The sequence below is a fragment of the Bos javanicus genome, chromosome 25 (genome assembly GCF_032452875.1).
Source record: "Bos javanicus breed banteng chromosome 25, ARS-OSU_banteng_1.0, whole genome shotgun sequence".
NCBI lineage: Eukaryota > Metazoa > Chordata > Mammalia > Artiodactyla > Bovidae > Bos > Bos javanicus.
The window spans coordinates 1,513,198-1,538,679 of NC_083892.1; the positions used below are offsets into that span (position 1 = coordinate 1,513,198).

At 56.5% G+C, this 25,482-nt stretch overlaps 5 protein-coding genes and 3 non-coding genes across 9 annotated transcripts; 3 read left to right on the forward strand and 5 right to left on the reverse strand.

Moving 5' to 3' along the window:
- Positions 1–8: 8 nt before the first annotated feature.
- Positions 9–5,218, reverse strand: MSRB1 (methionine sulfoxide reductase B1). 2 transcript variants are annotated; one of them, XM_061400785.1, is made up of 4 exons: positions 4,746–5,001; positions 2,897–3,045; positions 2,469–2,583; positions 9–1,179 (listed from the first exon to the last, which is right to left on the reverse strand). In XM_061400785.1, the coding sequence occupies exons 1-4, from the start codon at positions 4,798–4,800 to the stop codon at positions 1,148–1,150; spliced, it is 351 nt and encodes a 116-aa protein (XP_061256769.1). In that variant the 5' UTR covers positions 4,801–5,001; the 3' UTR covers positions 9–1,147. The 2 variants fall into 2 exon arrangements, with proteins under 2 accessions (XP_061256769.1, XP_061256770.1); XM_061400786.1 differs by lacking the exon at positions 2,469–2,583 and having other exon boundaries at positions 4,746–5,218.
- A 90-nt stretch (positions 5,219–5,308) lies between these two features.
- On the reverse strand, positions 5,309–12,204 carry RPL3L (ribosomal protein L3 like). Its single transcript, XM_061400774.1, has 10 exons — positions 12,102–12,204; positions 11,445–11,637; positions 9,880–10,048; positions 8,624–8,759; positions 7,184–7,370; positions 6,929–7,089; positions 6,637–6,738; positions 6,081–6,176; positions 5,720–5,839; positions 5,309–5,448 (listed from the first exon to the last, which is right to left on the reverse strand). The coding sequence occupies exons 1-10, from the start codon at positions 12,102–12,104 to the stop codon at positions 5,392–5,394; spliced, it is 1,224 nt and encodes a 407-aa protein (XP_061256758.1). The 5' UTR covers positions 12,105–12,204; the 3' UTR covers positions 5,309–5,391.
- Positions 12,205–14,405: 2,201 nt separating this feature from the next.
- NDUFB10 (NADH:ubiquinone oxidoreductase subunit B10) lies at positions 14,406–17,031 on the forward strand. The gene is made up of 4 exons (XM_061400783.1): positions 14,406–14,660; positions 16,132–16,270; positions 16,476–16,615; positions 16,875–17,031. Exons 1-4 carry the CDS (start codon positions 14,513–14,515, stop codon positions 16,976–16,978), a joined length of 531 nt encoding a protein of 176 aa, XP_061256767.1. The 5' UTR covers positions 14,406–14,512; the 3' UTR covers positions 16,979–17,031.
- A 199-nt stretch (positions 17,032–17,230) lies between these two features.
- On the reverse strand, positions 17,231–19,395 carry RPS2 (ribosomal protein S2). The gene is made up of 7 exons (XM_061400779.1): positions 19,048–19,395; positions 18,874–18,963; positions 18,421–18,528; positions 17,991–18,164; positions 17,745–17,904; positions 17,433–17,524; positions 17,231–17,350 (listed from the first exon to the last, which is right to left on the reverse strand). Exons 1-7 carry the CDS (start codon positions 19,270–19,272, stop codon positions 17,270–17,272), a joined length of 930 nt encoding a protein of 309 aa, XP_061256763.1. The 5' UTR covers positions 19,273–19,395; the 3' UTR covers positions 17,231–17,269.
- LOC133238974 (small nucleolar RNA SNORA64/SNORA10 family) lies at positions 17,588–17,718 on the reverse strand. Its single transcript, XR_009733708.1, has one exon. It is a non-coding gene; the product is annotated as a small nucleolar RNA SNORA64/SNORA10 family (small nucleolar RNA).
- Positions 18,234–18,367, reverse strand: LOC133238973 (small nucleolar RNA SNORA64/SNORA10 family). The gene has a single exon (XR_009733707.1). It is a non-coding gene; the product is annotated as a small nucleolar RNA SNORA64/SNORA10 family (small nucleolar RNA).
- Positions 19,396–19,485: 90 nt separating the features above from the next.
- On the forward strand, positions 19,486–25,103 carry RNF151 (ring finger protein 151). The gene is given in 6 exon segments (XM_061400780.1): positions 19,486–19,637; positions 19,915–21,089; positions 21,451–21,596; positions 21,901–21,997; positions 24,596–25,041; positions 25,043–25,103. Coding segments are annotated over 5 exon segments (783 nt in total). The 5' UTR covers positions 19,486–19,637; positions 19,915–21,029; the 3' UTR covers positions 25,077–25,103.
- LOC133238982 (small nucleolar RNA ACA64) lies at positions 19,713–19,839 on the forward strand. The gene has a single exon (XR_009733715.1). It is a non-coding gene; the product is annotated as a small nucleolar RNA ACA64 (small nucleolar RNA).
- Positions 25,104–25,482: the final 379 nt, after the last annotated feature.

Here is a 25,482-nt window from a genome sequence, read left to right on the forward strand (position 1 = left end):
GGAGGAAATGGCAACGAGGAAATCATCTTTATGATTCAAGTTAGACCTCTGCTCATACAGATCAAGTGAGACCAGACTTCCAATCTACTTCACTTTGAGAAGCACCCTGCCCAACTGGCTGACTCTGTAATTCTGTGTGAGTCAGATTATTCTGACAGCTGCTTTGACTCTGTTGACTGGCACAGTGAGCCACCATTGGCCCTGCTGCCCTGGGACCCAGTGACTCCCATGCATTCCAGGCTTCCAGTTCAATGACAGCAGCTCTCCTGTAATTCCTGATGTTGTTAATAAAGACAGCAAGCCTGGGTTCCATTTGTTTACTGGTCTCCTGATTACTCTAGAGAGGATTCAAGGTGGAAGGGGCTTCACTCTCCTCCCCCCACCCCCACCCCCACCAATGGCAGGTGCCTCAGAGCACATGCAGTGAGGTTCGCTCACTGTCTACCGGGAGGGGTTAATGGGAAGCTGTGAGCTCAGGGTCCCCAGCCTCACACTGTCAATCAAGGTGATGAAGCAATAGCTGCTTTCCTAAGCCCGAGTGAGGCAAGCCGCATCTGCACAGATGGCGCAACGGGGTTCGGGATTTCTCCTCCTGTAACCGAGGTCAGAGTCCATCCCCTCCGCCTGCTCCCCCAGCGGGTCACAGGTCATCACCACTCTGGCTGCCTGCAAGGGTTTAGCCAGAGAGAATCATAGAGTGACTGGGCTGGGGCAGCTGGCAGGGCCACCCCTGTCTGCATCCTATCTCCTGGCACAGCCTGGAGAAGGTGGGCAAGAGCTTTGGTGAGGGCGGAGCCATCTCAGGGCTGGGCCCCATGGGGTGAGTCCAGAGAGGCAGCGAGGGGGGCAGTGGGCTGAGAGGAAAGGAAGGTGGGGCTTGCAGCATCATCCAAAGAGAGACCAGGCCTGGAGTCCACACCCCGAGACCCTGTGTGAGCCAATAGCAGGGCCCGTCCTGGTAGCCGAGTGTGAGCCTTCTGCTCTTCCCAGCAAGAGCCTGTTCAGAGCCAAGGGCTCGGGAGTCTTCCTGAGGTTTCAGCTACCCCTTCTCCCAACCCTGACACCCCTGCTCTGAATGTCTGTGGCTCCATGACCGAGGTGGGTGGCATCAGACAGTGTCCACCTGATCTGGGTAAGGGCAGCCTGCCTACTGTCCCTGGGAGGCGGAGGTTTCTTCGGCTGAAAGAAATGAGGGAGGAGAGAGAAAAACAATTCACTGTTAACAGGTCTGCCACCACTCCCTGGGCTACCCCAGTGTCTCCAACCTGCAGCTCAGGGAGGCCAGGAGGACCCAGACCCCTAGCCTGGGGACGTCTGTGTGCCCGGTTCATCCGCTGAGACTGCAGGATAACCCAGAGTCTATCCTTCCTCCACACGTCCTGGAGGACAAATAACTACAGAAGGACAAGGTATTGTCAAACCTTTATCACATGCTGGCCCTTCCGGACACCTTCACTTAACCGCCACAGTGAGGGAACAAGCAGGTGCTATTAGCAACCCCATTTTACAGAGGATAAAACTGAGACTAGGAGGACTTCCCTGGTGGTCCAGAGGTTAAGACTCTGTGCTTTCACTGCAGGGGACCAGGGTTCGATCCCTGATTGGGGAACTGGATCCCACATGCTACAAGTAAGAGTTTATATGTCACAACTGGGACCCAGAGCAGCCAAAGAAATAAATATTTAAAAAACAAAAACTGAGATTAGGGGCTGGCCACAGTCCTATGGGCAGCAAATGAAGAGAGGGAATTGAGCTACAAAGAGTGCAGAGAAGTTCAGAGGGTGGTTGGGGAGGCAGAGAGCAGAGGGCCAGAGAGGAGGCTGGGCTCAGATAGTGTTAGTTGCTCAGTCGTGTCCGACTCTTTGCGACCCCATGGACTGTAGCCCACCAGGCTCTTCTGTCCATAGGGTTCCCCAGGTAAGAGTACTGGAGTGGGTTCAGGCCTGACCCAAGGATCAAACCCGGGTGTCCTGCATTGCAGGAGGATTCTTTACTGTCTGAGCCACCAAGGAGCTCAAATAAAATGCACACAAATGAAAAATGGCCCCTTAATATCTACCGATGATGAATACTGCCAACACAAGCACACATTTACTAGCTCCTACTGCATGCCAGGACCCAGCGCACTTTAGGGCAGCCAGTCTCAACAGGCCTGGGAAGGAGACTCTGCCATCACGCCCACTACACAGAAGAGGAGGCGGCTCAGACAGGCCAACAAGCAAGCCTGCAGCCACACAGCCCTGGTCCTCAGCCTTTGTGCTACCCTGCATGTGACCAACCAACGTGGGAGGCAGGAGAGCTGTCTTTTGTCCCTGCCCCGCAGCCACCCTCCAGTGGCCCTGGGCAGAACCTGGGTGGCGTGCTTTGGTGCCCCCACCCTTTGTCACCATAAATGAACAAGAACTGTGTACCCTTGGGCCTCTAAAGTTTACACAGGCCTGTGCCCAGGTGCCAGGAAGCAAACGCACCTTTAGGGATAAACTTCAATGAGCTGCTGAAAATTCAGAAGCGGGACTGTCCGCGCTTGGGGCCATCGTTCAGGAACTCATGGCCCAGCCCGTTGCCACACCTGCCACAGGATACCTGGGGAGACAAGGCAGCCATAAAAACAGCTACAGCCACGGCCCCCGCAGTGGGGGTCCTCACACCCATTTCCCAAGGTAACTGCTGTCGGCCCCATCTCACAGCCTCCCCGGAAAGCTGTTGTTTCCCTGTCCTCACCAAGACCCCAGGGTCACCCAATAATTTGGGGTGGCAGCTCCCCAGCTGAGGCCAGAGGCCTGGAATAGACAGACGCTAGGCCCCCGCAGCTGAGGGGGAGCAGCAGGAAGGGGGGCCTGGTTCCGGGTCCCCCTGACCAACACCCCTCCCCTGCCTCCCTGCTGCTACCACTCACCTTTATGGCTCCAGGCCGATTGTGCTCTGGCCGCTTGGCCACACTGTCAGCATGGATGGTCTCAGTGAACGCCGGCCATGGGGATGAGTGTGCGTACTTGGAGCGGCTGGAGAAGAGCTCATAGCCACACTTGGCACACACGTAGATACCTGGGGCGGAAGGGAGGCAAGAGCAGAGATGCTGGCTCCAACACCTCGGGGGAGAGCTCCCAAATCCTGGGCGAGACCCCAGGAAAGGACAGCAGGACCCGGGTTACTAGGTGGGCTGCACATCCTCCCCATGTACCCACCCACCACCCACAGGCCTGGACATCAACTCTGTAGGGGAGACACGGCATGGAGTTCATGTTGAATGGTTCTGAGCCTGTGCCAGAGACCAGGAGAGTCACTTTTCACACTTATCTCACTGGCTCTTCTTAACAACCCTGTGACGCAAATGTTCCCATTTTACAGATGAGGAAGCTGAGGTGCAGGCATACAAAACATTCAGCTACAGGGTGTGCCGCCAGGAAGGAACTCAGGCAGTCTGATGAGGACACAGCTCTGCCCCCCAAACATGCAAACAGGCCCCACCACCACTAGCCCACCTCCCTTCCCATGTGGCTGACCCTCTGCCCAAAGAAGCCTTGAGCTGGATGCCCAGCCTCGGGCCTGCTCTCCAAACAGGAAAAGAAAGATCCCAGCAAAAACACTTCCGGTCCAGACAGAGGGCCCAGGAAGACAGAGGGGCAGGGAGAAAAATGGGTTAAACTATCCCCAAAAGATCACTTTGAGGGGGGGAAAAAAGGTTGCAAAATTGACTTGCAGAACAGGAAACTACTTGGGGGTCCCTCAAGGGGTACTGAGTCACCTTTTGCCCCCTGCCGGCCTAGAGACAATCTACCCTAGAGTCCATGACAACTCAGCGTTTACCAGTAATTTGAGGAAGAAAAGAGGAACCAGGAGGTACTGTGGAAGTGAGGTTTCTAGTGTGGCTGAGTACCCGGAGGACAACCCCAAGTCCCACAACCAGAGGGTCCTATGTCGCAGCTGGCTCACAGAGATGCCAGGTGTCACAGCCCAGTCCCCTAGAGAGTTGACACCCAAGAAACCCCGCCCCGGGGTAGGTCGCAGCTCTAGTCTTGCCTGTGGACATATTTTTACCAAATTAGTCCATGACCAGGCAGCACAGCCCAGAATGTGATTCACCTGGATCTCTCAAAGCCTGGGGCCAGGGCTGAAGGTGGGCCATGCCCCAACCAACCACTCACCACCCCTCTCCCCCACCTTCCACCCCTCCTGGCTGGCCCAGGCTGTCCAGTCAAACTTGACTGGCCATTGGCAGCCTGGCCTGGTTACCCAACCCTGGGCCCCCTGAGAAGGCTGGGGAGGCACCCAGGCAGTTACATTTGGATCCCAACGGGACATTCTGTGCTTTCCAGCTCACCCCGCAGGTCTGGGGAACTGCGGAGGAGAAAGGGCTGGGGTCATAACCGGGCGATGCCCCAAGGAAAGGGAGCCAGTCACAGGAGCTGCCCCCTGGACAGGACCTTCCAGCGAGTCCCTCTAAAGTCCCGATCCTGACCCGGATACCCCGAAGGGCGTCGCCACCCGCGTTTACCCTGACCGCACAGATTTCCGCGGAAAGGGCCACGCTCGCAGTCAAGGCCTGTGCTCTCTCCAGTGTCTCCCTCCCCTCGGGTACCCCTACTCTCCGGGCCCCTCAGACTCCTCCCTCCTCCATATAGCCTTTGCTCCGCATGCGCTCCTCCCCGCGCGGCCACACTCGTCCCGCGTTCCTGGGGCTCCACCGCCACCCGGAGGGCGGCGACGGCCCGGCCTGCTGTCCTCCCAGAAGTTAAAGATCGTACCCGGCTCAAAGTGGTTCTGGAAAATCTCGCCCCCGAAGAAGCTGCAGAACGACATGGCGCCGGAAGGACGGCCGCACACCCACCGCCTCCGACGGATCCGAGGCCAGACTCAGGATCCGCCGCTTGAGTCCGCCTAGCGAGAACCAATCCCTCTCTGACCCCACCGGGCCCAGGAGCCCCGAGGCACAACTCCCCCAGGCAGCCAATCACGTCCAGGAATGCGAGACACCCTCTCAGGGCCTGCCTCCCACTGCCCCGCCCCCTTCCGCGGACCAATCCCTCCCCGGGGCTAGCGCTCCGACTTCCGCCTCCCGGAGGGCCCTTCCGAGGACACGCCCCCTCATCTTCCAGCTGGCCCCGCCCACCAGCCAGGACCTTGGCTCTGCGGTTCCCGAGGCCCCGCCCCGAGCTGCAGGGCGCGCAGCCGAACTGCGTCCGCCACCTGGCGGCGGCTGCAGAGAACCGGGAGACACGTCAGCTTTCTTCCCTTCCCGGCTCTAAGCCCCGGAGTACCGGCTGTTGACCAGCCTTTCCGTGCCCTCCAACTCTGAGACACCGCGGAAGAACTGCCTCTGGCTTTTATTAGACTAGGGCACCAGCGGGGGTTGCGCCGCGCTTCTTCCAGGCCCCCTCCGTTCCATCCTGCCTACAAGTCTCCCGAGGTCTCCGGCTTTTCCTTCTCCAGATGCTTCTTCTGGGGACCCTGGGGGGCGAGGAACAGGAGGAGGGTTAAGTCACAGGGTCTCACCAGCCGCCTGGGTTCTCGGAGCCAGCCCCGTGCCCCCTCCCGCCGGTCCCTCCCCTGCTTCCTTTCCAGCAAGACCGCGTGCCCAGTACTAGACCCCGTGCCCAGGACTAGACCCCTGAAAGCCCCTCCTGTGGATGAGTGCAGGGGCATGCGTGCCACAGATGCCTGCCCTGGGGCAGATGGGATGAGGGGTCTGAGCCCCAGAGAGCAAGGCGGATGGGCTCACCATGAAGGCCCTCTTCTCTTGGGCTGTCTGGAAGCGGCCATGGCCAAACTTGGAGGTGGTGTCAATGAACTTGAGCTCGATGTTCTCCAGGGCCTGGCGGCTGTGGTGCACCAGGAGGGACTGGGGCCCGTGGGAGAGGGAAAACAACAAGGCAGGAGGTCCCCACTCAGCCCCTCCCGTCACCCCCAGTCCACAGAGGAGGGTCTCACTCACCCACCTTCTGTTAGAACCCCTCCCTTTTTGCTTTCCCCACCCTGCCCTCCTGGAGCAGGCTGGAGGACAGGGCAGGCCAGCCCCCCACCCCCAACCCACTCCACAGCCCATGGGGCTCCCACTCCCCAGCTCGCCACCTGGCACTGACCTTCCTCAATGTGATGACCCGCTTCTTGGTGCCCGCGATGCAACCTTTCAGCATGACAAAGTCGTTGTTGACTTCCCCGTAGTGCGGGAAGCCTCCCTGAGGGGATGTAGGTCCAGAAAAGAGGCTCTGGGTTTAGGGGCAGCTGAGAAAACTAGGGGAACTCCCCTGGCCTGGGGTGACACTCTAGATCACATCAGGACAGTCTCTGAGCCAGATCCTAAGTCCATCCTGTGACTGTCTTATTTAAAACTCTGTATTTTACAGAGGGGGAAACTGAGGCTAGGGGTGGGGGGTGATGTCACTGCTCCCAGCCCCACAGTTGCCACATCCTGCGGCTGGGGTGTGAGCCCAGGCAGCCTGACTCCAAGGGCAGAGTTGGAGCTGCTGCACCCCGAAAGCTGGGACAGGAGCTGGAGGACATGCTGTCTGCAGCGGAGACTCTGAGGCTGGCAGCGGCTTGCTGGTGCCTGAGTTCTTGGGGAGGGTGGTGCCCCGCAGGCTTGCCCCACACACACACACACCAGACCCCTCAGCCAAATCAGCCACCCACTCTCACCAGCGGCGTGATGGATTTGTCAGTCACGTCGTAGCTGGTGGATGCATTGTTCTTAACCACCTTCCCATCCTCCATGTGGAGCCCCCGGCCGATGCGGTAGATCTGCCAGGAGGACAGAGCATGTGGGGGACAGCAGGTGGCTTATGGGGTCAACAAGATGTCCATGCCCATGAGAACGTGGGCTGAGACCCAGGCGCTGGAGGAGGCATTTCAGAGAGCCTCAGAATCGAGGAGGTGTCTGGGTCCCTGGGGTGTGGCCATGGACATCCCCCCACCAGACCTGCAGACACACCTTCTTGTTGAGCTCCGTGCGGTGATGGTAGCCCTTCTGCCCAGCCCGGGCAATGGAGCAGCCCACGCGGGCAGGGTGCCAGGCACCAATGCAGGCCACCTTGCGCAGCCCCTTATGGGTCTTCCGCGGCAGCTTCTTCGTATGCCAGCGGCTCGTGACGCCTGCAGGCGGGAGGGGCTGGTGGCTGAGAGGCCAGTTTGGTCCCCACCCCCTCCAGGCAGCCTTCCTGGAGCCACCACCCCCATGCGGCCCTACCTTTGATGCCCCTGCCCTTGGTGACGGCAATAACATCGATGATCTCATTCTGGCTGAACACACTGTGGACAGGCACCTGCTTCTCCAGCCGGGCCTGGGCCCAGGCTACCTTCTCAGCCACCGTGCCGCCGTTCAGCTGGACCTCCATGATGTGGGCCTTCTTCTGCCGGAAGGGCAGCAGCTTCATCTGGCAGACGCAACACGGCTGGTTGGTTCCCAGAAAGTCACACTGACCCCCCCCATCGGTAGACATGGCATGGCCAGCTGGTGTCCCCTGGCAGGCCTCTATGCACGCGTTCATTCAGCAGATGATCCTGTCCTCTGGTGTGGCTGCATGTCCCGTTCTGTGTGAGGAACTGGGGACACAGCTTGCCATGAGCAGACAGGGTCCTGGCCCCCACGGAGCCACCAACCAACTAGGGAACAGAAGCCAAGAAAACTCTTGGAGAGGCCTATGTGTTGTGATGGAATAGAGGGTGGAGGAGACAGTCATCGCATGTGAGGGTGGTCAAGGAGGCCCTGTCTGAGGAGGTGACATCAGAAACAAGAAGGATCCACTAGGTGAAGATCTGAGAGCTTCTAGGGCAGAGGGAACCGCATATGCAAAGGCCCTGTGGCAGGGAAGATCCTGGTTGGTGGGGAGGGGGACAGAAACAGGGCCAGTGTGTCTGGATCACGGTGAACAAGGAGGAAGGTTCAGGATGGGGAGAGGTGAGCAGAGGCCTGGCCAGACAGGTCTCATGGGGATGAGCTGGGGATTTATTCCAAGCATGGGGGCGATGTGGTCAGACGCGTGCTTTTAAACATCTCTGTGCCGCGTGAGGCACAGGCTGTGGGGACCCCCTCCGGCAGAAGCAGGGTTGGGTTAGGTCACAGCATAGGGCTCAACCAGCACTAATGGATGACCTGCTGGGGGCGCAGCAGTGAGAGGAAGTTACAGCCCATGAAGTTCACGTCCATGCACGGAGACAGGTTAACCAATGACGCACATAACCGGGAACTGCAAGTGTGAGAGTAACTGAGGCAGATGGACAGGGCCACCGCCACGGGCCTGGAAGGCTTCTGTGAATGTTCCAGAATAAGGCGGAAGCTGTTGATTACCTGGACCCTACTTACAGATGGGGTTCACACACGTGTGCCCAGAGAGAGGCCCCAGCCCCCCACACTGCCACAGGGCAGGAGACCCGGGGCCTCCGGGGCCTTGATTGCCTGCTGGTGTGGTCAGTGGCCCGTAGACTGCAGAGCGCACAGACGCCCATCACGCCAGCCCCAGGCTGCCAGCGGCCCACGTGACCGGTCAGCCAGCACCCTGGGCCTGTGCCCAGGGCTCATGGTATTTTTAGGCTGACATTTGTCAGGGCTCCCGGAAGCCCGGTTGGGGGAGGGTAGGCCTGGGGGCTGGACTGACTAGCCAGTGTGGACCAGAGGGTGGGGGCTGACCTGGGTGTGGACGATGACCCGGATGACTTTGCAGTACTTCTTCATGGCGGCAAAGTCCTTCTGCAGCTGCTTCTTGCCGTCGGCGTCACGCCACCTCTTACAGGCCTTGGTGAAGGCTTTTTTCTTGCTCTTGTGCCTGAGCCGTGCACACAAGGTACTCAGTGGGGTGAGCGGGGTGGCCTCCATTGCCCATAGTCCACCAAGCACGGGCTAGATGTCCCCCTCCGCCCTCCTCCCCTTCCCAGGGGAGGCACTGCTGGGCCCCTGGGGTCCCTGGGCTAGTTCCGGTCGCCCTCTTTAAGCATAGATGGTCCCACCCTTGCGGCCTCAGTTTCCTCCTCCATAAAGTGGGTACCCTCCCTGCCTCCTGGAGCTGAGAGTAAGCAGCTGTGCAGGAGCCCCAGGAAGGGACGTGCCAGCTGGCCTGCGGCCACATGCCCACCTGGCCGTGGCTGCTGAGCCCACTTCTAAAGTGAACAGCCGGGACTGGCCAGGCCCCAAGTCCCGTCATGCCTAACCCTCCGCAGGACACTGGAAGATGGACATCAGTATCCCCACCCTACAGACGAAGAAACTGAGGTTCACGGAGATCAGAGCCCCCGGACGAGGAGCAAGCTGATCACAACTGCAACAACAAACATAGGCCAGGTGGCATTTGCCAACCTCTTTTTCTGTGCTGAGCACTTGACACGCACTGCTCATCTCATCCTCATGACGGCCCCACGATGCGGGGACCTGTCCTGTTCCCATGTGATGGTGTCTGTGGTGTGTGTGTGTGTGGCAGAGGGTGGGGTGAGAGGAGATTCCAAGAGGTCCATCAGCTTGCCTGTGGTCACACAGCCTGCTCTGACACGGGCCCAGGACCCTCACCTCCCGTGGAGACTCCGGTGCCTCTACCTCCATATGGAAGGAGGGTCTGTGAGGGTCCTCAGGCAGGGAGGGGGCCTTCCCTTTCAAGACTTAATGCCAGGGAAGATTTGAGACCTAAAGATGCCTTTCTTTCTGATGAGCTTGTCAGTTGTCATTTCCCTTTTCACCCTGGCTGCTAGGAAGCTCAGAACCAGCTCTGACAGGCATCACCCTGGGGGGAGAACGTTTGCTTTCTTTTTTTCCGTGAACAACTTCCTTTCCAGCCCTTAGTCCTTGTCTTCTCCTGGAGTGAAGGCACCACACACACACACACACACACTTCCCTGCCTTCTGCTCGCTGTGACACCCCTCCCTGCACCCACCCACCCTGCAGGAATGATCCTCACCAGTCCTTGTAGAAGCGGCGGCGGCACTCATCACTGAGATGCTCTGCGAAGATGGTCTTGAAGCTCCGCAGGCCCCGCGGGGTGGCCACATAGCCCACCACACCCACCACCACCAGAGGCGGCGTCTCCACAATCGTCACTGCCTCCACCTCCTCCCGCTTGGAAATTTCTGGATGAAACCCAGAGATGGAGAAGACATGGTGGAGGGGCCTCCATGTCCCATGGGGAGGAGAAGGGTGGAGGAGCCAACCACAGCCCCATCCGCCTGCGAGAGCATGGAGCACCACAGCCCCAGGGCTGCTGCGGACAGAGGCCCCCATGTGCAGGGCCCCAGGCCCCCAGCCCTCAGCCTCCCCACTCCCTGCCCTTCTCCCTGCTCTGCCCTGTGCGTGGAGTCACTGCCAGGCAAGACCCCGCCATAGGTGTCCACGCAAGCTCTGACTTGGATCTCAGGCAAGGCCTGACCTGCTCCTGCCTCAGTTTCCCCACCAGGCTGCCCGGGAGAGGGCCAGGAGAGCCACAGCCTGGGCAGCTTCCCCCAGAGGGTCGGGCTGGCCTCCTGCAGTGGAGTACAGAAGAGCTCTAGAAGAAACCTACAACTAGTCCAAACCCATGATTTTATAGATGGTGTTACTGAGGCTGGTCCAAAGAAGTGTACGTTTAAAATATGTATTAGAGGACTTCCCTGGAGGCCCAGGGGTTAGGACTCTGAACTTTCTTCGGTTCAGTCCCTGGTCGGGGGGCTTCCCAGGTAGCACTAGTGGTAAAGAAGCTGTCTGCTAATGGAGGAGATGTAAGAGACACGTGTTCAGTCCTTGGGTCAGGAAGATCCCCTGGAGGAGGGCATGGCAACCCCAGTATTCTTGCCTGGAGAATCCCGGGGATGGGGGAGCCTGGCGGGCTACAGTCCATAAGGTTGCAAAGAGTTGGACACGACTGAAGCAACTAAGCATGGACAGGGAACTAAGATCCCACCAGCCTTGTGTTGAGGCAAAAATATATATATACAATAGAAGAGATGAAGAGCAGATGAGGGTTGCCAGGAGGTTGGGGGTAGCAGCTGTGGCTGTAAAAAGGTCACCAGGACGGACTCTTGTGGGAATGAAGTGTCCCAGGGTGGTGGGTACATGCATTTACATGTGACAGAACCGCACAGAACTACATAAACACACATCTTATTCAGGAGAATCCTGCATGTCACCCTCTGGCTGTGACATAGTACCATGGTTACAGGAGATGTTTCCATTGGGGAAACCTTCAAGGTACGTGGCGTTCCTCTTAAAACCACACGTGAATCTACGATGATCTCAAGACCAAAAGTATACTGTCACATCTGCCCTGAATCCCAGCTCATAACTTCTCCATTTCCTCATCTGTGAACCAGGGGTGATGACAGATGGCTTCTGGGGGCGTGGCCAGCAGTCAGCGTCTGACCCTTTCTGGGGCTGTTCCCCCTCCGTGAGCCCAGCTGTGGCTCCTGGCATCAGAAGGGCCTCTAGATCTCCCGGAGGTCTGCGGTGCTCTGCCCGCCCCCCGCCCCCGGCAGGGCCCCTCGCAGCACTCACTGAGGCCAGGCCGGTGCACCTCCCGCAGAGTGTGCGTCATGCCCGCCTTGTAGCCCAGGAAGGCCGTGAGGTGCACGGGCTGGCTGGGGTCGTCACGAGGCCACGTCTTCACCTTGCCCCGGTGCCGGTGGCTCCTCTTGTGTGGCAGGAAGCCCAGGTGTCCATGCCGGGGGGCAGAGAACTTTCGGTGGGACTGGGGGCGGGAGGGGAGGTAGGTCAGAGCTGGGGTCTCCCCAGGAGGGGCAGCTAGATGGTCCCAGAGTCCAGACTGGAAGTGAGCCACAGACCCCAGGCTGCGCCCGGTGGTCCTCCGGGCCTGCATCGTCCATGAGAAAGGAGGGAGGCTTCGCTAAGGGCAGTGTCTTGGGGACAAAGCCAGCTTCGGCCTCTGGCCCCCAAAGGCTCCCCGCTTCAGTGGTCCTGCCCAGCCGGGCCCAGCAGATCCTCGCTGCGGCCAGGGCACAGGGGCAGGGGGCCACTGCCATCCATCCCCCCACCTTGCTGGTCCCGGAGGCCTGAGCCCAGGCTTCCCACTATTCCCCTACTCACTGACCCCTTCACAGGCCCACGGACCTTCTCTGCTGGGAGAGACCCCAGGAGCCCACCTGCCCCTCCCCAGGAGGCCTCCATGCCCCGACCCACCCACAGCCCACTGACCATGGCAGCTGGTCCTTCAGGTCAGGAAGGGAAGGGGCCTTCCCAGCAGGCGCTGGAGGTCGAGTGGCAGGGCCAGGATGCACAGTGGCCAGATCCCAGATTTAGCCCCTGGCAGGGGAGCTCTGTCATCTCCCGTGGCGGGTGTGGGCTCTGGTGCCAAGAGCGGGCCTGGCCCAGGGCCGGGTGAAGGGGGGCAGCTGGGGCAGCCGGGGGGACACCTGGAGCCAGGGCTGGCACTCCTTCCCCAAGGGTCCTGGGATGGTCACACACCTTGTCTTCTGCCTCACGGGACCCTCCAGGACAGGAACAAGTTGGCCTGATAGAGGGCTGAGGAGCCCAGGTTGAGGGGCTTCCCTCTGGCAGCTGCCATTAAGAGAGTCTGCATCCAGTTTGCTGGCCTTGAAGCTGAGTGGATTCCTGTCCTGTCCTGAGGGCTGTGAGCCTGAGCTGGGCAAACTGGGGGGAGACGGCGAGGGCTGGATGAGTGCCCAGAGGATCACCAGAGTGTCATTCAATGTCAAGGCCCTGGACTCCAGTAGCTGTGAGCCAAGAACTCTTAGATACTTTTATGAACTTACTTTTATTTTTTTGAACTTATATTTTGAAGCTAAGTTTTGAATGAAAAGGGGATTGAAATCTCCTATTTTTTTTTTATTCAAAGAGTCTATGGCTATAAAGCCTTTTAACTTTAGAGCAAGAGATTTTTTCATATTTGTTGATTTGTTTGCACTGGCTCTTAGTTGCTGTGTGCAGGATTCTCAATCTTCATTGCAGAATCTTTAGTTGCAGCATGTGGAAACTAGTTACCCAAGCAGGGATCGAACCTGGCCCCCTGCACTGGGGGCACAGAGTCTTAGCCACTGGTCCACCAGGGAAGTCCCAGAATCAGACTGTTTATAGGCCTGAGATATCTCTGCAAGGTCTGTAGACTTTGCATCACTGGGTGCTAAAATTCTGTGCTAATGAAATGTTACAATTCTTCATTTTTGTCATTGTTTTTTAATGACAAAGCTACTTTTAATCCTTTGGGCTGCGACCAGCAGGGAAAAAAAAATCCCTGGGCAGTGGTAACCCCCTCAGCCCAGAAGTGACCCGGGGAGAGGGACTCTCTGAAGGAAGGAAGCAGAGAAGGGACACACTGCAGACTCAGGGCCAAGGGCACACACCCTCGTGCTGCACCAAGGAGCATGTGCTAGGGGCTGCAGACACACAGGAGCCATGAAGCTTCTTGGGTTCCCCCTTCTCGTTTGCCTTTTTCTTTCTGCTGCATGATCTCCAAGTCTGTGGCAGGGTGGCAGCAGAAAGCCGTCATCTGGGCGCTTTCCCTTAATGAAGTACTGAACTCTGCTTTCGCTCATTCCTGTCATGGTGATGCCTCTGGCCCACCGCCGTTGGGTCCCCTGGTTCAGTCTGACACTGCACTCCAGTGTTATGATTTGCTGACTCTGACAGTGCTATGAGTTCATGATTTGAAGATCTGAGGATGCTGTGATTCTGGATTCTGTGTGTCCATAGAGTTAATGGCTGACCCCAGCCTCTGGGCAGGAAGTGACCAGCACCCACCCTCCCTCGTGCTAGCCAGTGGCTGTACCAGGTATGGAGATCACAGAGGGTAACCAGCAAGGCCCTGGTCAGTGGAGCTGGCCTCAAGGGGACACCAGTGCTCAAGGCCAGGATGCAACCCTCAGAACCAGAAGAGAGTGCCCTGTATCCAGGGGAGGAGCCACTAGTGGGGGTGGGGGTGGGGTTAGATGGGGCAAACCTTACACCCTGTGCTGCCCCAGGCAGCATCCTGTCCCCCCAGGCGTCCTGCAAGCTCAAGGGCATCAGCCAGTCCGTGAGAGGTCCTGGCAGAGACAGTGGGGCCCAGAGAGGGCTGTAGGGAATGGACAATCCAGGAAGGCTTCCTGGAAGAGTAGGGTGTTTGGTAGTTTGCTTTATTTGTTGACTTTACTCTTCTGGAACTGAGTTCGCCATCCTGGTGTGTTCACCATCCTGCTCCCTGCTGCACTTGGCACGTGCATCTGAAATGAGTGGTTTCCTTACTCCTTACTTACACTTCTTAAAGTGTCTCTCTGCTCCCAGAATTAAACTAGGGATCTTCTGTTTCCTTCACCTCTGATAGCAACGCCCAGCGCACGGCAGGCACTCCTCCCGTATGCGATAGCGCTGCGATCCCACGCGAGGGCGCTCGCGCCGGCCGCGAAGCGTCTCCGGAGAACCCGTAATCCTCCCGAGGCCACCCTTGGGCACTCCGGGCAAACTACAAGTCCCATGGTGCCCCGCGGGCGCCGGCCGTCCTGCGCAAGCGCGGCCGCTCAGGCGTCCTCTGTGAGGGCGAGCTAGGCCGCGGAACCCGGGCGGAGGCCGGGCATCGCGTCCGAGAGCTGAGCGCGCCGCCCGCCGCAGCCATGCCGGACAGCTGGGACAAGGACGTGTACCCCGAGCCCCCGCGCCGCACGCCGGCGCCTTCGCCGCAGACCTCGCTGCCCAACCCTATCACCTACCTTACGAAAGCCTTTGACCTCCTCGTGGACCGGCCGGTGACCCTCGTGAGAGGTACTAGCCCCGCCGGGCCCCCCGCCCCCGCCCCGGTCACTCAACGGGGGCCCCGCTGCACCCCAGGCCTCCTCGCCTCCCGGGACGCCGCCCGTCTCCCCCCGCCCCTTACGGCCCTTGTCCCCTGGGGAGCCGTCCACGCACCCCTGGGCTCGGGCTTCTCACATATTAGGGGCTGTTTGCGGACCGAAGTCATCTGAGTTCCGAGAGGCTTGTTAGATCTCACTCTCCCAGCGCGCTGGACATCCCGCATTTTGCACAGCAGGCGGTCCCGGAGGGCTTTTGCGGTGCAGAGGTGCTCCGATACTCCTTCGCAGGCCTACAAAATGGCCCTCCCACCGAGGTGTACTGTAACTTGCCCTCCGTGAGCTGCCCAAATGCCGCCATCTCTGGTCCAAACCAGGTGAATGTTTTTTTAAGGCATTGTTTTGTCACGCAGCTTGGTGGGGTGCAGCACCCAGAGCACTGTGCCCTTAATCACTAGTGCCAGGCGATGCGTCCGTGCAGTTAATCCGTTCCTTCAACAGCAAAACATTTGGGGTGCATAGCATGCCCTGGTGGCTCTTTTTTGGCGGAGGAACTAGATGCCTGCCCCTGCAAAGGTTTGGAATAAACAGGAGTGTAATGGCACCCCACTCCAGTACTCTTGCCTGGAAAATCCCATGGACGGAGGAGCCTGGTAGACTCCAGTCCATGGGGTCGCTAAGAGTCAGGCACGACTGAGCCGACTTCACTTTCACTTTTCACTTTCATGCATTGGAGAAGGAAATGGCAACCCACTCCAGTATTCTTGCCTGGAGAATCCCAGGGACAGAGGAGCCTGGTGGACTGCCGTCTATGGGGTCGCACAGAGTCGGACACGACTGAAGCGACTTAGCAGCAGCAGCAGTTTTTTAGGAAGTGTTTTCTGTCTGGATAGGTGAGATCTCTCTCACTAGGTCCAGCTTGTTCATTTACGCATGGGGAAGTTGAGACCGAAGGTCGGTGGTGGCAGAACTGGGAGTGGAGTCCTGCTGATGGCTCCCTGATGGGGCCTCTTTGCCTCTACAGTGGAGTCCCCGTGCTCTGGGGGAGGTGGGCCAGCAGGAGGGACTAGCAGGTGGGGGTTTGCAGAGCACAGACTCTGAATCCTGGGCTCTGAATCCTGCCGTCTCAGAGCCTGTATGTCCTCTTAAATGAAAAGGCCCCGCCCTACACAGGGTCGTGGGGACAGAGTGAGATAAGGATGGTGCCTGCCTTATAGAACTCTCCATAAACTGCAGACGTCTGCTTGTAGCCCAGTCCTTTCCAGGACTGGCTGCCAGCCCTCCCACACCTCTTTGGGAGTCCAGTTGCCAGTCTTTGTAAAACTGGGAACATTTGGGAAACCTGCCTCTTCCACGGCTTACGAGAAATACAAAGCCAAGAGCCCCATCAGACTGTGCCTGTCCAAACCAGTAGCCTTTTTGGGTCTGGGCTTTTCTCTTTGCAGAGTTTATCGAGCGGCAGCATGCCAAGAACAAGTATTACTACTACCACCGTGAGTTCCGCCGCGTGCCAGACATCACAGAGTGCCAGGAGAAGGACGTCTTGTGCATGTTTGAAGCAGAAATGCAGTGGAGAAGAGATTAGTAAGGCTCCCCCTTTGGGCTTGTTTAGTCAGGGGATACAGAGAGCCCTGCACAATGCATGTACCCTGCTGGGGGCCATCATGCCCTTGGGAAGCTATGGGTGGAAAGGCCAGACCACAGGGCTCCCAAGCCCTGCCTTCATTTTATTTTCTCTCAGTATGGGGAAAGGAGTCCTTCTAGACCATCTTCCTTGTTTTCCTTTCAGCAAAGTTGATCAAGAAATCGTCAACATTATCCAGGAAAGGCTCAAGGCCTGTCAGCAGAGGGAAGGTGAGAGCCACAGGCAGAACTGTGCCAAGGAGCTGGAGCAGTTCACCCAGGTGGTCAAGGCCTACCAGGACCGCTGTGCGTGAGCCCTCCCACCCAGCTGCCCCCAGACCCTCCTACCTCCCACCTGCCTGCCTTCCCGACCCTACTTCCAGTCTTCACATTGGCTGTGCTAAATGCTTTACTAATTAGTCCAGTCTCTGGAGGTTTTAAGAGTCACCCTACCTGTCTGTCTGCTCAGTGACCAGACTTGGCTGCCTGACTCCTCCCTGCACAGAGAAAAGGCAAGTTCCCCTCATGGCAGGAATGGCCCATGATTCCCCTATCTCTTTCCCAGATCACGACCTGGGAGCCCATTATTCTGCCAGGAAGTGCCTGGCAAAGCAGAAGCAGAGGATGCTGGCAGAGAGAAAAGCCGCCAAAGAGGCCGCTGCTGCCTGAGGCAGCAGTGTCAGCTTTGTCACTGTTGCTAAAATAAAGAGTAATGGAGCCTGTGCCTGTAGTGTTACTTTCAGCTCCCAGACACACTTTTCATCTCACTGGTCCTACTTCCCATCCAAATTCAGCCACCACTGAGCGTAAGTCCAGTGGCTTTCACTGCAGTGGGCTTGGGTTCAAGCCCTGGTTGGGAAAGATCCCACAAGCCACATAGTGCAACCAAGAAAATTTGGGAAGAAAAACAAGACACAACTATAAACTGGTTTCATTCACTTTATTATTCCCTTTATAAAATTATGTGGTGGCTACAGCTGGGGCCTGTGTCCTCTGCACGGAGACTCTGGTGTGGGTCTTCACAAGATGGTCAGTGAATTCCTAGAAAAACAAGACACTTTTAGTTGTGCAGCTGGACAGAGTACTCCCCTCTGCTCTTCAACAGGGTGGGGGTGGTCAGTACCTGATATGGAGACTTGGTGAACACCGTCTCTTTCCAGAGGTCAGGGGTGAGGTAACTATAGGTCTTGGAAATGGCATCAAAAGTGGCCTTGGCTGGAAAAGGGAAAACCGGAGGTTAGTGAATTCACTCGAGATGAACCCCCAGATGGAGATGGAGACTGTTGCACTCCTAGGAACAAACAGGCCACTATGGGCCAGTCTGTCGTGCATTAGGAGGGCCTTTCTCTCTCTCTCTCTGAAAATACGCCAACCACATACAGAATGTGGTTAAGCGGAGCTGAGAGAAGATGGAGTTGGCTTGCGGGCCACCTACCGAAGTTGCCCAGGGTGGCAGTGCAGCCCCTGGCAGAAGTGTAGCAGTCGTCGATGCCGGCCATCATCAGCAGCTTCTTGGGCACAGGGGCGGAGACGATGCCAGTGCCTCTGGGGGCAGGGATGAGGCGCACCAGCACAGAGCCGCAGCGGCCAGTCACCTGGGGAGGGGTAGAGACGTCAGGGGACAAGACAGGCGGGAGTCTACACCACAGCAAGCCCTACTGTGCATGAGCATCCAGCCTACCTTGCAAGGAACCGTGTGGGGCTTGCCGATCTTGTTCCCCCAGTAGCCTCTTCGCACAGGGACGATGGACAACTTAGCCAGGATGATGGCCCCACGGATGGCAGTGGCTACTTCCTTGGAGCACTTGACACCCAGACCGACATGTCCGTTGTAATCCCCGATGGCAACAAACGCCTGCAGAGAGACTGACGTGGGTGGGGGGCCAGGGGCCTCCACAGCATCAGTAACCACCCACCACACAGGGTCTGTTGCGCCCCTCAAGGCAAGACTGGCCACCAGGAGGCCAATCTGAGATCCCGAGGAGATCCTTCCTCTCTCTCCCCTTTACGAAAGTCACACGTGTGACGACAAGTGCAACCATGCAGAGCTGAGAGAGTCCCACGAAGATCCTTGGCAGAAACTGCCCAGGAAGGTATGATGACTGGGGTACCTTGAACCTGGTCCGCTGGCCAGCACGGGTCTGCTTTTGCACGGGCATAATCTTCAAAACCTCATCCTTGAGGGATGCTCCCAGGAAAAAGTCAATAATCTCAGACTCCTGCAACAAATAAACTCATTACAAAAAAAAAAATTAATAAACACCTAAAGGGGAGTTAAGTGTTAGTTGCTTGTGTTGGAGTTTTTAGGACCTCATGGACTGTAAACCACCCGGCTCCCCTGCTCATGGAGTTTTCCAAGAAATAACGGGTAGCCATTTCCTTCTCCAGGGGATCTTCCCAACAAAGGGATCGAACCCGGGTCTCCTGTACTGAAGACATTTTCTTTACCGTCTGGGCTACCAGGTAAGTCCAGGGAAAGTGGAGTCTAGAACCTCTCAACGTTTGGCCAACAAGAGTTCCCTCGACTGCTGGCCACGGCCCCATCCAGGATGACCCGTGTTTACCTTGATAGGCAGAGAGAAAAGGTAGATCTCCTCAAGAGACTTGATCTTCATGTCCTTGACCAGGCGGCCCAGCTTGGTAACGGGGAGCCACTGCGAAAGAAAAAGGCGCAGGTGACCAGGGCCTCCTCCCCGGTGCTTCTAAGGGCCCGCCTCACGCGCACAGCTCAGACCTACCTCCTTGTCCTCGGCCTTGCCTCCGCGAGCTCCGCGGCCTCTGCCCCGGCCCCGACCCCGGCCGCGACCCCGGCCCCGGACGCCACTACCGAAGCCTCCGCGGAAGCCACCGCGGCCTCCCATTCCGGGGCCCCCGGGGCCTCCGGGCCCTCCCGCAGCACCGGCGTCATCCGCCATTTGCTGAAAAGAGAAACAAGAACCAGTCGGTGAGCGAAGTCCTAGCATTTACAGCCGTCTCGGGCACCCAGGCCGGGCTCCACAATGGAGCGCGGGCGCAGCATCCCGGGCCCCGTCTGATGGCGGCCTAGGCCCATCTGCGACAGCAACGAATAAAACCACTCACGTGTTTTCACGAAGAAGAAGAGAGAGACCTAGCCCGACGATGCCTTTATAAGGCGCCAAGGGTCGCGAGATCTCGGTTGCCCCGCCCCAATGGCGCTGTGCCAAGAGTATATAAACGAGCCTGTGATTGGCTGCGTGGGGCCCCGCCCCCGCCGAGCTCTGTGTGCGCATGCGTGTCTCTGGCCCCGGAACTAGCGCGACCCATATAAGGGCTCGCGCCGGCGCCACCTTGTCTTTTCCGGCTGCAGGTAGGTTGTTCCCATGGTTCTGCTGGCTTCCTGCTGTTCGCGAAGCTGTTGGGGCGGGCGGTTTGGGAGATCGGCGTTGGTTGAAAATCACCTTCGGCTCTGACCATGGCCGCAGGTGAGATTCGGCGCCCAGAGCCACTGGGGGCCTTAGCTCACTGCCCGCTTTTCTGTGTGGGGATGTGAAACCCAGGCCCCGACACGCGCCGCCGCTCCGGGCTCGGTTGCGTCCTCTCGCATGTTTCGGACTCTGGTATCTAACCTCGTCTTCTACCCGCAGGACAGCTGGATGCTCAGAACCTGAGGCCAACGCCGCAAAGACCGTCGGGGGGCGGGGGCGGGTAGGGGGGCTTTCCTTTCATCTTTCAATAAAGCTGTTGATTTAATTTATCCGTGTGTGTGTGTGTGTGTGTGTGTGTGTGTTCTTGGTCCCCCCGTTATTAGCGTGCAAGTCGCATCTGTGGCTGCTGGGACCGAGGTGTGCAGTGGAGGAGATACCTTTGTGTTACACCTCTCTTCCAGCCATCTCAGCTCTGCTTTGAATGCCACACAGGGATAGAACCCGGTCTTGAAGGTTGGCAGGCGACTCCTAAGGTCCCACTCTCCAAAATCTTATAGGATTTGATGAACTCTACACTCTGCCTTCCTTGATGGCTCAGATGGTAAAGAACCCACCTGCAATGCAGGAGACCCGGCTTCGATCCCTGGGTCAGGAGGATCCCCTGGAGAAGGAAATGTCTACCCCACTCCAGTATTCTTGACTGGAGAATCCCATGGACAGGGGAGCCTGGCGGGCTACAGTCAATGGGGCCTCAAAGAGTCGGACACGACTGAGCGATTTAAGCCTGTGCAAACATCCAGTGGCATGGAAACCAGTTCTCTTCTGTGCCTCCTGTATGGTAGTTTCCCAAGTTGGAATTGGCTTACCCATCCATACCTTTCCTCATAGGCATACCCAGGTGGTCAGAGCAGGGTCTGGGAGGCTCTCCACACGCTAGGCTGCTGCTTTGGTACCACAGAAATCAGGTCCTCATCCCTGGTCTGTACCCTGGAAATAACGGTCTGATCCCAAGAGGCCTGGTGATGGGTCAGTGTCTAAAGCCCCCAGAACTCTTGGGGACCTAGTCACCAGGGTGGCAACACGTGAGGAAGGAGAAACAAACCCTGCGCCTCAGCTTTGAGGAAGTAGCCCCTGGAAGCTTGGTTCCAGCCTCAGTGCTGTTTGAAAGTCAACTGTCAGCCACCCTGAAGTCAGGTTCCAGAGACCTGTCCTGGGTATGAGGTGCCCTACCCCCGAGGCTCTTGAGGCGGGAGCAGAGCCAGGTGGTACCCTGGGCCAGGGCTGTGATTGGCCGGAGCTGGACAATGCTCCTGTGATGTCGGCCTGCTCCTGCTATGAAATGGCAACTCCTGAGCCCTGGCTTCAGTGGAGCTGCCGTCCAGACACAGATCATGGTGAGCTCTTAGATTTGTGCTTAATTTCAGAGACCTGCCCAAGCTGGACCCCACTCCTTATTGAAATGATCTGCACAACGGGGTACAGGGCCCCAAATGGGACAAGGAAACCTTTCAGAGACCTCTAGCCCGGGTCTAACTCCAGGCCAAGGCCTGCTTCTGCATCTGGGTCTGGTAGAAATGGGGGGTCTTGGGCCTCACTGCTGCCCCCTCACACTGGGTGCTGACCCAACCCTCCACTTGGGGTTCTCATGTGGCCCACCTCCCACCCAAAGCTTCCTGGAATCCCTTTCCATGCATGTGGAGTGGGGAGTCAGATCCTGGTCCCAGCCAGGCCCTGATGCAGGCCTGGCCTTTGCAGAGTGGCGGGTATGATCTCAACCTCTTCATCAGCCCTCCCGATTGCAACTTCCTGTGTTCTGTCTGCCATGGAGTTCTCAAGAGGCCGGTGAGGTTGCCGTGCAGCCACATCTTCTGCAAGAAATGCATCCTCCGGTGGCTAGCCAGGTGCTACTGGGCACCCAAGAGGCTCGGGGGCCAGGGCAGGGCTGGGGGGCCATGCCTAGGACCCAGAACAGAGAGGAAGGTCAGCCAAGCACTGGGTCATGGTGGCCATTAGGTTCAGCTGCCAAATCTGGGACGCTAATATAGGAGCTGGGCCCCTGTGGAATCTGCACCCTGGCCTCAGAGCTGAGCGCTCCCTATAAAGCCCTCTTACACCTCTTCCAGCTAGAGAGAAGGAAGGGCCGCCAGGGGAGGCATGTTGCTGCCACCTCCACGCCCAACAATCACCCCCACTCATGTCTCTTAGACAAAAGACCTGTCCATGCTGCAGGAAAGAGGTGAGACACAGAAAGATGGTCCATGTGAATAAACTCCAGAAGATCATTGGCCGCTTGGAAGTCAAGGTAACTCAGAACACCCCCTCCCATCACCCTACCCTCCTCCCCTCTGCATGGGTTGGGGCAAAGCCAGCAGAGGGGTTGAAAAGAACCCCACTCTCAGAACTGAGAGTTTCTATTCCACCAATACACTGCTCCCCTTAGGGTTATCAGACCTGGCTGAATGTGAGTCACTTCTCTACAACATACTTGATGTGTGGTTTGGGGCAAGTTACCTAACTTTTCTGAGCTCTAAGAGCCCCAGCTGTAAAATGGGGATAATAAAGGATGGAGAGCCTACTGTGGTGCCATTGCTCTCTAGCCTCATAGTTTTATAGATAGGGAAATTGAGATTACAAAAAAAAAAAACAACCTTGGCTGGGGAGTGCCTTTTTGGTCTAGTGGTTAGGATTTGGCACTTTCGCTGCCATCAGTTCAGTTCAGTCACTCAGTCATGTCCAACCCTGTGACCCCATGGACTGTAGCACACCAGGCCTCCCTGTCCATCACCAACTCCCGGAGTTTACTCAGACTCATGTCCATTAAGTCGGTGATGCTATCCAACCATCTCATCCTCTGTTGTCCCCTTCTCCCACCTTCAGTCTTTCTCAGCATCAGGGTCTTTTCACATGAATCAGTTCTTTGCATCAAGTGGCCAAAGTATTGGAGTTTCAACTTCAGCATCAGTCCTTCCAATGAATATTCAGGACTGATTTCCTTTATGATTGACTAGATCTCCTTGCAGTCCAAGGGGCTCTCAAGAGCCTTCTCCAACAGCACAGTTCAAAAGCATCAATTCTTTGGCAGTCAGCTTTCTTTATAGTCCAACTCTCACATCCACACATGACTATTGGAAAAACCATAGCATTGACTAGACAGACCTTTGCTGGCAAAGTAATGTCTCTGCTTTTTAATATGCTGTCTAGGTTGGTCATAGCTTTTCTTCCAAGGAGTAAGCGTCTTTTAATTTCATGGCTGCAGTCACCATCTGCAGTGATTTTGGAGCTCAAGAAAATAAAGGCTCTCACTGTGTCCATTGTTTCCCCATCTATTTGCCATGAAGTGATGGGACCAAATGCCATGATCTTGGTTTTCTGAATGTTGAGTTTTAAGCCAATTTTTTTCACCCTCCTCTTTCACTTTCAATAAGAGGCTCTTCATTTTCTGCCATAAGGGTGCTGTCATCTGCATATCTGCATATTTCTCCTGACAATCTTGATTCCAGCTTGTGCTTCATCCAGCCTGGTATTTTGCATGATACACTCTGCATAGAAGTTAAGTAAGCAGGGTGACAATATACAGCCTTGACGTATTCCTTTCCCGATTTGGAACCAGTCTGTTGTTTCATGTCCAGTTCTAACTGTTGCTTCTTGATGTGCATACAGATTTCTCAGGAGGCAGGTACGGTGGTCTGGTATTCCCATCTCTTGAAGAATTTTCCACAGTTTGTTGTGATGCACACAGTCAAAGGCTTCGGCACAGTCAATAAAGCAGATGTTTTTCTGGAACTCTTGCTTTTTCAATGATCCAATGGATGTTGGCAATTTGATCTCTGGTTCCTCTTCCTTTTCTAAATCCAGCTTGAACATTTGGAAGTTCATGGTTCACGTACTGTTAAAGCCTGGCTTGGAGAATTTTGAGCATTACTTTACTAGCGTGTGAGATGAGTGCAATTATGCTGTAGTTTGAACATTCTTTGGTATTCCCTTTCTTTGAGATTGGAATGAAAACTGACCTTTTCCACTCCTGTGGCCACTGCTGGGTTTTCCAAATTTGCTGACATATTGAGTGCAGCACTTTAACAGCATTATCTTTTAGGATTTGAAATAGCTCAACTGGAATTCCATCACCTCCACTAGCTTTGTTCACAGTGATGCTTCCTAAGGCCCCACTTGACTTTGCATTCTAGGATGTCTGGCTCTAGGGGAGTGATCACACCATTGTGGCTATCTTACAAATAGCTGAGAAAAGAAAAGAAGCTAAAGGCAAAGGAGAAAAGGAAAGATATACCCATTTGAATGCAGAGTTCCAAAGAATAGCAAGGAGAGATAAGAAAGCCTTCCTCAGTGATCAAGGCAAAGAAATAGAGGAAAACAATAGAATGGGAAAGACTAGCGATCTCTTCAAGAAAATTAGAGATACCAAGGGAACATTTCATGCAAAGATGGGCTCAATAAAGGACAGAAATGGTATGGACCTAACAGAAGCAGAAGATATTAGGAAGAGGTGGCAAGAATACCAAAAACTATACAAAAAAGATCTTCATGACTCAGATAACCACGATGGTGTGATCATTCACTACTATATCCTGGGTTCAATTCCAAGAAAAAAAGAAGAAAAAAAAAAAGCCCGGCATACATACAACCCACTAGACCAAGCCAACCATGTAACTCCCTGTTCTCTACATCTCCTGTCCCCACTCCTCTGAGATCTAGATTTTTCCTACCTTCAAGCATTTGCTACAGTTTCCCTCTCTCTACCACATCACTGGTAGCCTAAAAGCTTGGGAGGCTGCCAGTCCAGTGTTTCCTGGTCAGTGGAACCTCAGGGATGGGGGATTCTTGGGGGTGTCTGGAGATGTCCCCAACCTGGTTTGGCTCACACGATGCTCTCCTCTACCCCCAGTGCAGGAATGCTGAAGCTGGCTGCCAGGTGACGTGCCCCCTGGCCCATCGCAAGGGACACCAGGACTCATGCCCCTTCGAGCTGATGGTTTGCCCCAATGAAGGCTGCATGTTGCGGGTACCTCGTGGGGCCCTGGATGAGCACAGGCAGAATTGCCAGCATGGTGCCTATCATCGCTGCTCCCTGGGCTGCGGGGCCACCCTGGGCCCAGTCGAGCGGGCAAATCACAACTGCTACCGGGAGCTGCGAGAGGCCTGGTGCCAGCGCCAGCAGCGCAGCCGAACCTTGGTGCTCTGCCTGCTGCAGCACATGCGCAAAATGCACCGGACCACCGGCCTCATCCGACGGCAGCTGGCGGACTTCCTGGAGGAAGATGATCCCCTGCTCGTGGGTGCCCCGCAAGAGGAGGCTGAGGCCACCCCAGAAGGCAGCATTGGAGTTGAGGTGTGGGAGCCCCAGGGCCAAGCTACCTTGTAAATAGAGGGTAAATAAATGCAGAGCCCAGGTCTGGCCGCCTCACTACCACTGTGCTTGCGGACCTCACCCCGCCTCCTCCAGGAACTACTCCTCTCAGGGGAAAGAGGCACCTTAGCTTTTCCCCTGGACTTCTCCAAGTTCTTTCCCACCAGTTCCTCACACTGACTTTTCCCCTCAGCTCTCTGCCTGATTTTTTCTCACTCGATTGTCTCCTCTGCAGAGGTTCTCCCTGACCATCCTTTCCCAGTCCTCCTTCCCAGTTACCTTCTTCCAATCTGTTTCCTGGCTTCGCAGCCAGTAGCACAAACAGCTCAAACCCCTGAAGTCAAAGTACAAGCCAACTGCTCACAGTGATTCCCGAGGATCCCTCCTTATCTTGTTTCTGCCCTATATTCTCCTTCCTACTCACT